Raw genomic sequence first — 11,196 nt, 5'->3', positions numbered from 1 at the left:
CATTTTTTCAAATCTTTTTGCGCCATATAAGTACGTTTTTTTAAAAGCGAGCTCACTGGAGCCCGGCCTTCATTGGTCATTTGCTCAATATTAGGCTTTTCTACCCTCGAGCGTCTTTATAATGGGCTAGCCAATTGCAAGACTTAGGACATAACAGACTTCGTTTATTACAAGCTTCTCGAAGCATTTAGGATTTTTTTCCCTTTACATGTTTTCTTGCTTTAACTTTCATGAACGTTTTCTTAAATAAGTTGTTTTTTCGAATGGATGAAGTTTTTAAAAATTCAAGAATCGTTTTAAAATTAATGAAATTTTTTCCACAAGAAAAATCATAAATATTTTGTAAATCTTTGAACTTTTTCAAACTAGTGTATTTTTTATTTTCATTTTCATTTACCTATATTCCATGAATTGTTTTCAAATCCTTAAGTTTTTTCAAACCTTCTTCAAATTTGTGCGTTTTTTCAAATTCATGAACAATTAGAAAATTCACAAACTCTTTTTTGAATTCGCGAACAAGTTTCATACTCCTAAACTTTTCCAAATATGTGATTATTCTTTTGAATTCGCGAAATTTGTTTTACACACAATTTAAAAAATATATTGAAAAACCGTTAGTTGTTCTTTTAGACAAGTAGTAGTTGCTGCTCTTTCAAAGTAATAAATGTGGCCTAAAACTACGGGAACAACTTGTTACCGAGCGCTCCCTCGGAAGCCTTTCAGCGATCACTCCCGCGCGCCGCCACTTGGCGCGTTTCTACCCGCCGCCACGTGTCGCGTTCAGAGTGTTCCCTTTGGATTTTATTTTTATTTTTCGCACGCGTTTTCGTCTTTTTTGAATGTTTTTTTCATTTTTTTTGGTATTACGGGTTTTCACCGATCTTTCGTAACCTTTGGATGGAAAAACGCGAAAAAAGTGTTTTCTTCTCTTTTACGCGAAAAACTCGTTTTCTGTTTTTTTTGCGAGAGACACGATTTTGCTTCCGCAAGAGGCACGCCTGTGCCTTTCAGAAAGGAAAAAAAAAACACGTTTTTTGATATTTTTTTTTGAAAGAGCCACAATTTTGCTTCCGCGAAAGGCGCGTTTTTGCCTTCACGAGAGGCACGCCCGTTGCGGTGCCTTCTTTTTCTTTTCTGTTTCTTCATTGGTTGTGTTCGGTTTTCTGTTGTTCTTTGTTTTCACCGGTTTTCTTAGTTTCTTTCATGGTTGGCACTCATTTTTTCTTTCTTTTTATTCGTTTTACGTTGTTTTTTGCTCCGTTTCACTGTTTCTTCTTTTTTCTCATTTTTTTGTTTCTTCCTTGATTTTCAGCGGTTTTGCACTTTTTTTGTTTCATTATCGGTTTTCATTCTTTTGCATTGATTTTATGATATTTTTATTTTGAATTTTTATTGGTTTACTTTGTTGATTTTTATCGATTTCCTTTTGTTCAACACATGTCAACTGTTTTTAGAACACGTACAACTTTTTTTGTAGATATCATAAACATATTTTATATACATATTAAATATTTTTGAAATAGAAGATTTACATTTTAAACTAATATTGTTGATGTCTACTTTTTTCATACATGTTTTATATTTGTTGTATATATTTAATACATATTTATGTTTTTCAAATACAATATTTACTTTTTTGAATACAAAGTCAACATTTTTCAATACACATTGAATTTTTTTAATGACAATAAGCGTTTGTCACACATAATGCACATTTTTCACATGCATCAGGAACATTTTATATACTTTTTTAACATTTTACTAAAAATATATCTGAAAAAATATGTTTTTTGATGTATAATTTTATTTAATTTACGTTGGACATTTTTTATATACACCAAGAGTATTTGTTATACACTTGACGATTTTTAAAATACATGATTGGTATTGTTTTTCATTCACATTGTATTTTTTGTATACGTGACACATATTCTCTCTATAATCATTTAAATTTATCAAATGCTTGATTAAATTTTGAAGATACTTTATTTACAATTTTTTGAATACATGTTCAACTTATGTCATACATATTGTATATTTTTCATATACAAAAGAAATATTTTTTATATGCACATTTAATATTTATCTAATGCTTGATTAACATTTTTGAAAATGTTTTATGCAAAGTTTTTCTTGCAATATACATATTTAGAATATTTGAAAGTATAATAGACAAAAATAGAAAAGAAACAGAGAAAAGGAGGGCTCTGTCCAACCTCATCCGGACTGGATCCATAACAAGCAGAGCAGTAGATAGAAAGCCCACGACCAGCAATTTCCCGGATAAAAATAAATAAATCTGTTCGGCTATGGTCCTCTCCGTCTCCGTCCACGAATCATCACCAGGCCAAGCCGGCAACACGCCACTTCTTCTGGGAGAGGAATTCCCTCGAACACCCCGTGCGCGCATCCCGCGCGACCTCTGTCCGATCGAATGGCGGTAACGAACTGAGCTAGGAGGGAGTACGTGGCTCCAATGGCGTCCCTTCCCCCCTTATCCGCTGCCGCCGCCTCTCTCCTGCGGCACCACGTCTGCTTCAGCCACCCCACTTCTTCCCGGAGCTGCTTCGCCGAGAGCGAGAGCTATGGATGCTGCGGCGGAGTGCCTAACGCCGGGCGCTGCACGAGGCTGCGGCTGCGGCGGAGGAGCCCGGTACGTGCCAAGGTCGGCGAGGTGGAGAAGGACAAGGGCGCCGATTTGGGGCTCCGCACGGACCAGCCCAAGAGCCTGCGGCGGCGCCTGCGGCTCAGGCCGCGGCTGCGGGTGCTGCGGTGGCGTCTCCTGCGGCTTCTGTCGCCGCGGGAGCTCGCCGGCGACGCCGTGGCGGCGTTGCGGCGGGCCATCCGTCGCGTGCCGCCGCCTGCGGTCGCGTCGGTCGTCCTGGGGGCCCTCCTGCTCGCCGCGCGGCTCACGCTGCCCAAAAACCCGGCCCAGGAGGTGGCCTACGCGGACCTCCTGGCGGGGCTGCGCGCGGGCGCCGTGACCGCCGTCGCGTTCGAGGAGGACTCGCGCCGCATCTACTTCAGCAAGGCCGAGGACGCCGGCAGCGGCGAGGACGAGCGCGAGACCGGCAGGGGCGCCGCCGTGCCGAAGTGGCCGTACTACGCGAGGAGGGTGCCGCACGACGAGGGCTTCCTGCTAGGGCTGATGCGGGAGGGCGGGGTGGACTACCGGTCTGCTCCACGGCCGGCGGGGAGGCTGCTGGTGGACATGCTGACCACGCTGCTCACGCTGTGGTTCTCATTGCTGCCGATGATGTGGTTCTTGCAGAGGCAGATGTCGTCTGGGGGCAACGCGGACAAGCGCCGCCGGCCCAGGAAGCAGCAGGTGGGGTTTGACGATGTCCAGGGCGTGGATGAAGCCAAGGAGGAGCTTGTCGAGGTGAATATGGCCTCTCTACTTGATTGTTTTCTGTGATGTTGATGACATTCTCACGAGTAGACAATAGACAGAGTGCATTGACATAGCAATTCAGCAAAATGCCAATCAAGTTTAAGAAAGGAATTAACAAAAATTACACCCATATAACAAGCCCCACCCACACATGGATCTTAGAACGAGGTCTTGCTAATCTTGTTGATTCTCATTTATAGAAATCCAGGTGGACCGAGAGTTCACAATTGCATATGTCAATCACAAATGGTATTATTCTTGCCAGATAAACTTTCCCTGACTTGTGGCAATCTATTGAAACTGCAAATACTAAGGGTATGAGGAGGAACTTTGGAAAATAAGAAATGTCACAAGTAAGATCATGCAATGGCACTTAAGCCTGCTTGCCTTATTGACTTGTTGCTGGACTACAATGTGGTTCCTGTAGGAAATCGTATGTTTGCTCCCTTTTATTTGACAAAGCCTTGTTTCAAGAAAAATGGCACGAGCATGTCTGGAATATGAATACATCATTAAATGTTTAGCAAAACGAACTGCAGGATATGGTACATATGTACACCTGACGACCACGAGAAAAAATCTGTGTCTGACTATGCCATTCGACCCGTTCGTGCGTAAGAAAAAAAATCCAGAAGGAAAACCATGCCATGGCACGTTACGTGTACCCAACACCCGGGACATCTAGATGCAGATTTGGAACCTTGAGGGTACCCCCTGACCCTCCTCAGTTCAACTAAATGAACTAAACTTTCAGAATTTACATCACTTTTGAAAATTTAGTTCATTTGGTTGAACTAAGAGCCGGAGGGTGCCCTAAAGGTTCCAAATTTGCATTCCTACAGGGACACACCTCTTCGATATTTTAAAGGGGTAAAAAACAGCAAAACTGATGCTAAATGGAGTAACCCGGATGAAAATCTGCTGACTGGAGTAATTTGTATCTATGGATTCTGTGGTATTGACTGCTGAAGCTTTTTGATGCTAGGAATTATATTTGTTTTAGCCGATGTCTTGTTTTTAGTTCTTCATGCGGGAGTTAGTTATGTACTTCTATTGACTTCATATCAATACAAGGCTCATAAACTGTTATACACTATGATAATTTCTTAATGTAGATAGTGAGCTGTTTGCGTGGTTCACTGAACTACAAGAAGCTAGGAGCGAGATTACCCAGGGGTGTTCTGCTTGCTGGCCCTCCTGGAACCGGGAAAACTTTGCTGGCGAAGGCAGTTGCAGGAGAGGCTGGAATTCCATTCTTCTCTGTTTCTGCAAGTGAATTTGTTGAAATGTTTGTTGGAAGAGGAGCAGCCCGTGTAAGGGATTTGTTCAAGGAAGCCAAAGAAGCTGCTCCGTCAATCATTTTTATTGACGAACTTGATGCTGTTGGTGGAAGCAGAGGTAGAAGTTTTAATGATGAGAGGGACCAAACCCTAAATCAGGTGTGATTTAGCTCTCTTACTACGTTCTATTTTCTTTGTGAAATCTTATTAACTGACGAACATATTATTTCTTTGTCTAGCTGCTTACAGAAATGGATGGTTTTGACTCGGACGTGAAAGTTATTGTCATGGCTGCTACTAATAGACCTAAGGCTCTGGATTCTGCTCTTTGTCGGCCTGGTCGCTTCTCAAGAAAGGTTTTTGTTGGTGTGCCTGATTTGGAGGGCCGCAGAAAGATTTTGGCTGTTCATCTCAGAAAAGTTCCTTTAGAAGAGGATTCCGAAATAATTTGTGATCTGGTTGCTAATGTGACCCCAGGATTGGTTGGTGCAGATCTAGCAAACATTGTTAATGAGGCTGCTCTACTAGCTGCTCGAAGAGGTAAGTTAAAGTCATCTTATATCATCAGATACATAAGACCTAGAGCAAGTCAATTGGTTCCTTATGCTTAAAGTATCATATTTGTTGCAAGGGAATTTCAGTATCGTTTTATTAAGAAATGGTTGTTCCAAAGTGTAAAACCTGCAATTTCGTGGTCCATGTTCAGTGGAACAGGGCAAGATTTGTGATTCCTCTATAACTGCTAGTGCATTCTTTTGTCAGTTTGACTCCACCATGTTCTAATTTATTACTGAGAAATTATAATTACCTGCATTTCTGTTTTGTCTATTTCCCATGTTTTGGAAAGAGAGTTGTCTTGTAAAATGGTTAAGTTGATGAAATGTATGATAATTAAGAAGTTATATTATTGCAAGATTCTGAGGATGATTGTGTTCTGTCAAGGTGGCGATATTGTGGCTCGGGAGGATATAATGGATGCCATTGAGAGGGAAAAATATGGGGTCAATGGTAGACAAAAGGGTCCTGATTCTGCAAGAGAAGGCCTTACCAAGCTATTTCCATGGTTACCTAAATCTGGAAATAAACCATCAAATCCAGATGATTTTCAAGGACTTATGGGGTATCATACGTTAAGCTAACTGGAGTTTGTCAAGGTATCCGCAAATTTGCCCCTTTTGATGATTTTGTTCATCGGACTTTTCCTTTTAAATCCTATAAGTAGCTTGACAAACTGATGACCTTCTATATATATGCTAAAGGAGCCAAAATACAGTGTTAATTCAAAGTTGTTTCATTTTGGTGTCCTGCTGCTGCCTTACACAGAATACAATCGACTTGCCCCGGGTCTATTTCTATGGGGAAAGGGGTTATCATGATCAAACTTTTTGAGAAGATTTTGAAAAAAAAAACTAGTTCTAACTTGTGGTGCATGATCATGATAATTAGCGGAGACACATGGGCAGATTATAAAAATGTTTACACAGAGAGATTCGAACGTACGTAGGTAGTAGAATGGGTCGAGCGATACGTATATTTTCTCTCTAGGAGGGATCGAGCTCAAAACTACTTTTCCTTGCAAAGACTTTCTTAGTGTTTTACCAACCACAATATCGTGTACGACCGTGCTTTAGCATCTTATCACATCCTGTAATCCGGACGGTTCGATCCCTATCTTGATCGGGTCGCAGAAATCCGGTCCGTCCGGTCTCTATCTCCCTGATAGGGCGCCTTTAGTGGTCGAGAACCTGAAGAACCCTAACCACCAGACTAGGGCTAGCTCTTTCCTGCGCTCACACAGACACGCGCAAGCCACCATGCCATGCCATGCAAGGCTTCTCCAGCCTATAAATAGAGGGTGGCCTCTTCTCACATTCCTTGAGCACAAGCCAGACAGCCACTCTCCAACCACTGATTAGCTAGCTAGCTAATCATCACATACACTAAACTTAATTAACAAGAGGTAGCACCAGTATATGGGAAGGAGGTCGTCGTTCTTCTGCGCCATATTCAGCTTCTCACGGAGGTCGAGGCGGTACGCCTACGTCGACGACGAGGATAGCGACTGGGAGCAGCCGCCGGCGCTGGGGCTGCACAAGGTCAGGTCCAGCGACGAGGACTCCGGGTGGTGGGTCGGCGAGCGCGACGTCGACCAGAAGGCTGCCGACTTCATCGCCAGCTTCCACCAGAGGAGCCTCGTGGCCTGAACACCAGCTGCCGCCACCTATACATGTACGCACATGCCCATCTAGGGAGTACGTCCAGGTTATTGCATACAGGAAATAAGATCGATCTGTCGGGAGCTAGCGCGTATGTGCCTAGCTAGCTTCCCGATGAGCTGGTATTAAGTAGACATATCAACTGTGTTGGTATGCTATGTTATATCTTTGGTGTGCACTGTGTGTAACTACGTAGTAGTACGTTCATAAGTGGTGTGTCGAATAATTGCAGCACAAGAGATGATAAGGAATTTAATGAAACCATGTATGTTTCTATAGCACAAGCTGCTCTCGCTTGTATACATATATGGACAACTGGAAATGCGGAAGTCCAGTGGTTGCTCAGTTTCCTTTCACGTATGTGTAGATCGACACACACATACACGTGCGTGCTTGTGCGTGCTGAGGACATGGACACGTGTGTGCTAAATCAGTCATGCATGCCTCCACGGAAGAGAGCAATACAATTGTTGGTTGCAGTCTGCAAAAGTGTATGTTGTAGATTTATCACTGAAAACATGTTAATTCACATACCACACAGCAATTGCCATCTTTGCAGAAGTGTCAACTGCAATGCTATCCGAAAAATAAAGTAATTGTAATGCACTCTTTGCAACGATAAATACGCCATTGTCCCAAGATTTTGTTATCAACAGCTAGGAGAAATATGAATTCACATCCATGTACACTGTAGATTCTTTTTTTGAGAATATATGTACACCGTAGATTATCATGCTTCAGGCGTATGTCAGGGTAAGCAAAAACATAAAATGGTATAGCAAGGGATTTGGCAGCAATACAACGTCCCATTATCCAAAAAAACGGCTATGGAAGCTGTTATTTCGTTTATCTGGAGTCCTGGACTTCAGAGGACCTATTTATTGATGCTTACTTGGGAAATCAACTTTTAAATTAATCCGCGGGTTGTATATATCGACACTTTATCAACAATAAACTTATCCTTTCAATGATCCTTTCTTTATGCGGGCAAATATTACAATGGACTAATTGAAGTATGTGTAGATTATTCACTCATTTGGTTTGTCATGACACCCATGATGATATTGAAATTTAGAGATTCTCATTTTGAAATACGGCTGTCATGTGTTCTGAGGAAATGGTTTTTTTGTGTGTGTGCATTAGAGGTTAGGTATTGTGTAGAGATCTGGAGGTTTCCAGATCCTGTCCAATGCTAAGTGCATGTTGTAGGTTTGGTTGAGCCTATCACTGAGGATGGTATGCACTATGATTCTTGTCTGTACCTAAAGTTTTTGACAGAGTTGGTGCATGCAACACAAACTGATTAAAGAATTGTTTGATATGTCAAAGTTAATTATTCTTTATTCTCATAGTAGTGCACATCTCTTATTTATCTTAAATGTCCACCTGTAATTCTGTTCATATTGAGATATTGTGAGGCATCGCAGATTGCACCATCCTAATATTTTGTCAACCGAGACATTGCAAGTTTGCAACAAATCAAATGTTCCTGCAACTTTTATACTGATAGGGCAACTAATAATGTTTCAGTCTCTTTCCTTAAAAGAAGTCATGATATTTCATCTGATCGAATCCTATTGAAATTAGTGAATTTCACAGAACTACAGGTTTATTGTACAGACCATCCGAAAACTAGAGGTTTTGAGTAGTCTCATAGAACTAGAGACCTACGGACCAATTATATATCACGAATCTACAGATTTAGAGCCATTTCACACTACAATGTTAGGGTCAATAATATTACAAAACCCGGCCCACATGGCATAATTCAATAGTTGCTACTATATCTATAATTCTGTGATATGATTGATCACAAATTCTGTGGTCCTGTGAAAATATCTTTGGTATTGTTGTATTTTGTACATTAAATATCTGCTCTGTTGAAATTGCAATGTAATTGTTGTTCCTTTTGTTTCTCTTTTGCAGATCCACAGAAGAGATAAGCATCAACTGACATGACATCAAAATCGTCCATGAACAAGGGGACCTGCTGGGTACGATTGCAAGGCAGCAAAATATACAATTCAAGTCTATCTGTGAAGGAGACTGCACTGTGCACTCAGTGGGGCAGTGGACTGGTGCACCATTTGGTGAATTTTGATGCGACTCGACAAGCAGAAAACTGTTACGGATGATAATAGATTAGCATGTGAATGTGCAATACACGGTCCATGAATTTTACCAGTGACTGGGATCAATTTTACGCCCCGTAATTTTGATACAGGCACTTGAACCTTTTTCTGTGCCATAGCTGATAATGTCAATAGAATAGTCTGCACTAGATTACAAGATAGGGTCACACCAATTCTGCTGTACACGAACTTGCCATTTGGCTCACTTTGCACCATCTAAGAGTTCTGCCGCAGTTGGATCCACAACAATGTATAGGATTGCAAGTAGACAGATTGCTCATCAGATCAGCCAATCTTTATGCCTTGCCACATTTCTGGTTATGTCATTTTCAGCTTCTGTTACTCTGTAATTGTCTGTTGTGGATAGATTTGTTAGCTCTCAAATATGATAATTTTCAATTTATTGTATCTCATGGTAGTCCCTTTTCTTCAGCATTTGCTTGCTAATCCTGACAGTTTACTTGAGCATCAGGGTTTCCAGGAGCGAGGATTGGGCGAGAAGGGTGCTTGGCGCAGGAGCTAGTGGATTCTCTGGCAGTTGGTCGGAGAACGACGCTGTCTGCTGCTTGACCCAGGAAAGCAGCCTGCTGTCAGGGACACACATCCATCGCGTCGCAACGCTGACATGATCTTAATAATTGGAAAGCCATGCAAGGGCTGCGGAATCAGGACATATACCCTTTGAGGCTTTGAGTGCCATAGGGGAAGTTTCTTCTGCTCTGAGAAGAAAGGCAGAGGGAGCTTTGGTATGTGGATGCCGACCTGTCATAGACAGGAATCAAGGGCGTGGTTTGCCTTTTGGCGTGCCTTCTTCTGGGCTCCTTGTGCTGTTGTGACCATGTTCTACTCTGGTTCTGCCTCGGATCAAACCGCCGGGCTAGAAAGGAATGAAAACGGGATTTTCCGACTGATTTGTAGCTTTCGCTGTTTTGTTCTTGGCATCTGCAGCTCTCACTGAATTTCATCTTACCTTCCATCCAAGGCGGTTTTCTCTCGCCGCTGTTTTGTGGAACTGCCCGAGTCATGTTCATGGCTTCCTGCTGATCGGCGCATCATCAGAAATTAATAAGGCTGGTAGTTAAGAGGATAGAGTCATCTGGTAGTTTAACAGTCTCCAACCATGCCTGCAAATATGCTTCATGTTAATATATTGAAGCATTTCCCTAGTTGTTTCATGTTTGTGCAAGGAGTATAACTCAGGGGAGCACTAGCTACAGGAATGGCTAACTGGAGAGGCGCGTACAAATTGGAGGTGATGGGTGCGTGCCATGTCACTTCTGCACTCCCAAGTTGCAATGTGCTATGGAATTAGGACGTGACATGATGGTGGCATCAGAGATGAGCACGCTGCAGTATTTCTGCTAGAAAATCGATGAAGGGTATACAGCGTATAAACATATTGGCAGGCACAATAATGAAGATCTTGGTTGGGTATGTTTGGCGTAGAATATCTCCAGGCAAGATGATCATATAGCTACGGTTTCGTATACCGACCGCACATGCGCCGACTACGGTTTCGGTTTCGTATCGCATCGATTACACCGGTAAAAAGGTGGGGAGGGATGAGATCGATGAGAATAAGGAAAAGAGAAAGACAAGTAAGATGATGAAGAATATTGTCGAGACAAGACGAGGAAAGCGTTGCGCGCACTGACTTGTGGCTTTCAGTTGCTAGAGACCTAGATCTCTGGGCGGGCCGATGGAATAGTTTTAGCCTTCTAGTTGAGTTGCTTTCCGGACCCAGCTAAAGAAAGGGCTCGTTCTTCCCCTGTAGACGCCGCTTCAGAGTGAACGTCATCAAATCCTGGATCGATCGCTAGTGCGACTGTCAATAGGCATAGTTAATGACTTAGTTAGCTATACCAAGTAGTAGTAGCTCATGTGCTGATTAATCAATGTGTTTAGCCAGACCAATTAAGCATGCACGTCTTTAATAGTAGTAGAGATTATTTTTTCAGTCACAATATGAGCTAGTTATTATATGTCATCAAAAGTATATCACTGGATTCTTAAGAGGATGTAGTTTTTAAACATATATTTTTGTTAAATATAATACATATTTAGCTAGTAAAATTTTCAATCTAGAACAGCACACGTGCCTTATCTATATCTATATCTAATAATAAAGAGGCTATTGCTTCCGTCGGAAAACCCACCACGTTATTTTTGTAAAA

At 41.9% G+C, this 11,196-nt stretch overlaps 2 protein-coding genes across 3 annotated transcripts; both read left to right on the top strand.

Annotated features, from left to right (window-relative positions):
- The first annotated feature begins 2,243 nt into the window (after nt 1-2,243).
- Nucleotides 2,244-9,939, top strand: LOC123426956 (probable inactive ATP-dependent zinc metalloprotease FTSHI 3, chloroplastic). 2 transcript variants are annotated; one of them, XM_045110877.1, is made up of 5 exons: nt 2,244-3,382; nt 4,510-4,833; nt 4,914-5,214; nt 5,617-5,828; nt 9,495-9,939. In XM_045110877.1, exons 1-4 carry the CDS (start codon nt 2,477-2,479, stop codon nt 5,811-5,813), a joined length of 1,728 nt encoding a protein of 575 aa, XP_044966812.1. In that variant the 5' UTR covers nt 2,244-2,476; the 3' UTR covers nt 5,814-5,828; nt 9,495-9,939. The 2 variants fall into 2 exon arrangements, with proteins under 2 accessions (XP_044966812.1, XP_044966811.1); XM_045110876.1 differs by lacking the exon at nt 9,495-9,939 and adding an exon at nt 8,817-9,430 and having other exon boundaries at nt 2,249-3,382.
- Nucleotides 5,835-8,901, top strand: LOC123426957. The gene has a single exon (XM_045110878.1). The coding sequence runs from the start codon at nt 6,648-6,650 to the stop codon at nt 6,876-6,878; it is 231 nt and encodes a 76-aa protein (XP_044966813.1). The 5' UTR covers nt 5,835-6,647; the 3' UTR covers nt 6,879-8,901.
- Nucleotides 9,940-11,196: the final 1,257 nt, after the last annotated feature.

Source organism: Hordeum vulgare, chromosome 2H (assembly GCF_904849725.1).
Source record: "Hordeum vulgare subsp. vulgare chromosome 2H, MorexV3_pseudomolecules_assembly, whole genome shotgun sequence".
Lineage (NCBI taxonomy): Eukaryota > Viridiplantae > Streptophyta > Magnoliopsida > Poales > Poaceae > Hordeum > Hordeum vulgare.
Note: the sequence above shows the minus strand (reverse complement) of the source record. Positions and strands in the feature narration are given on the sequence as shown.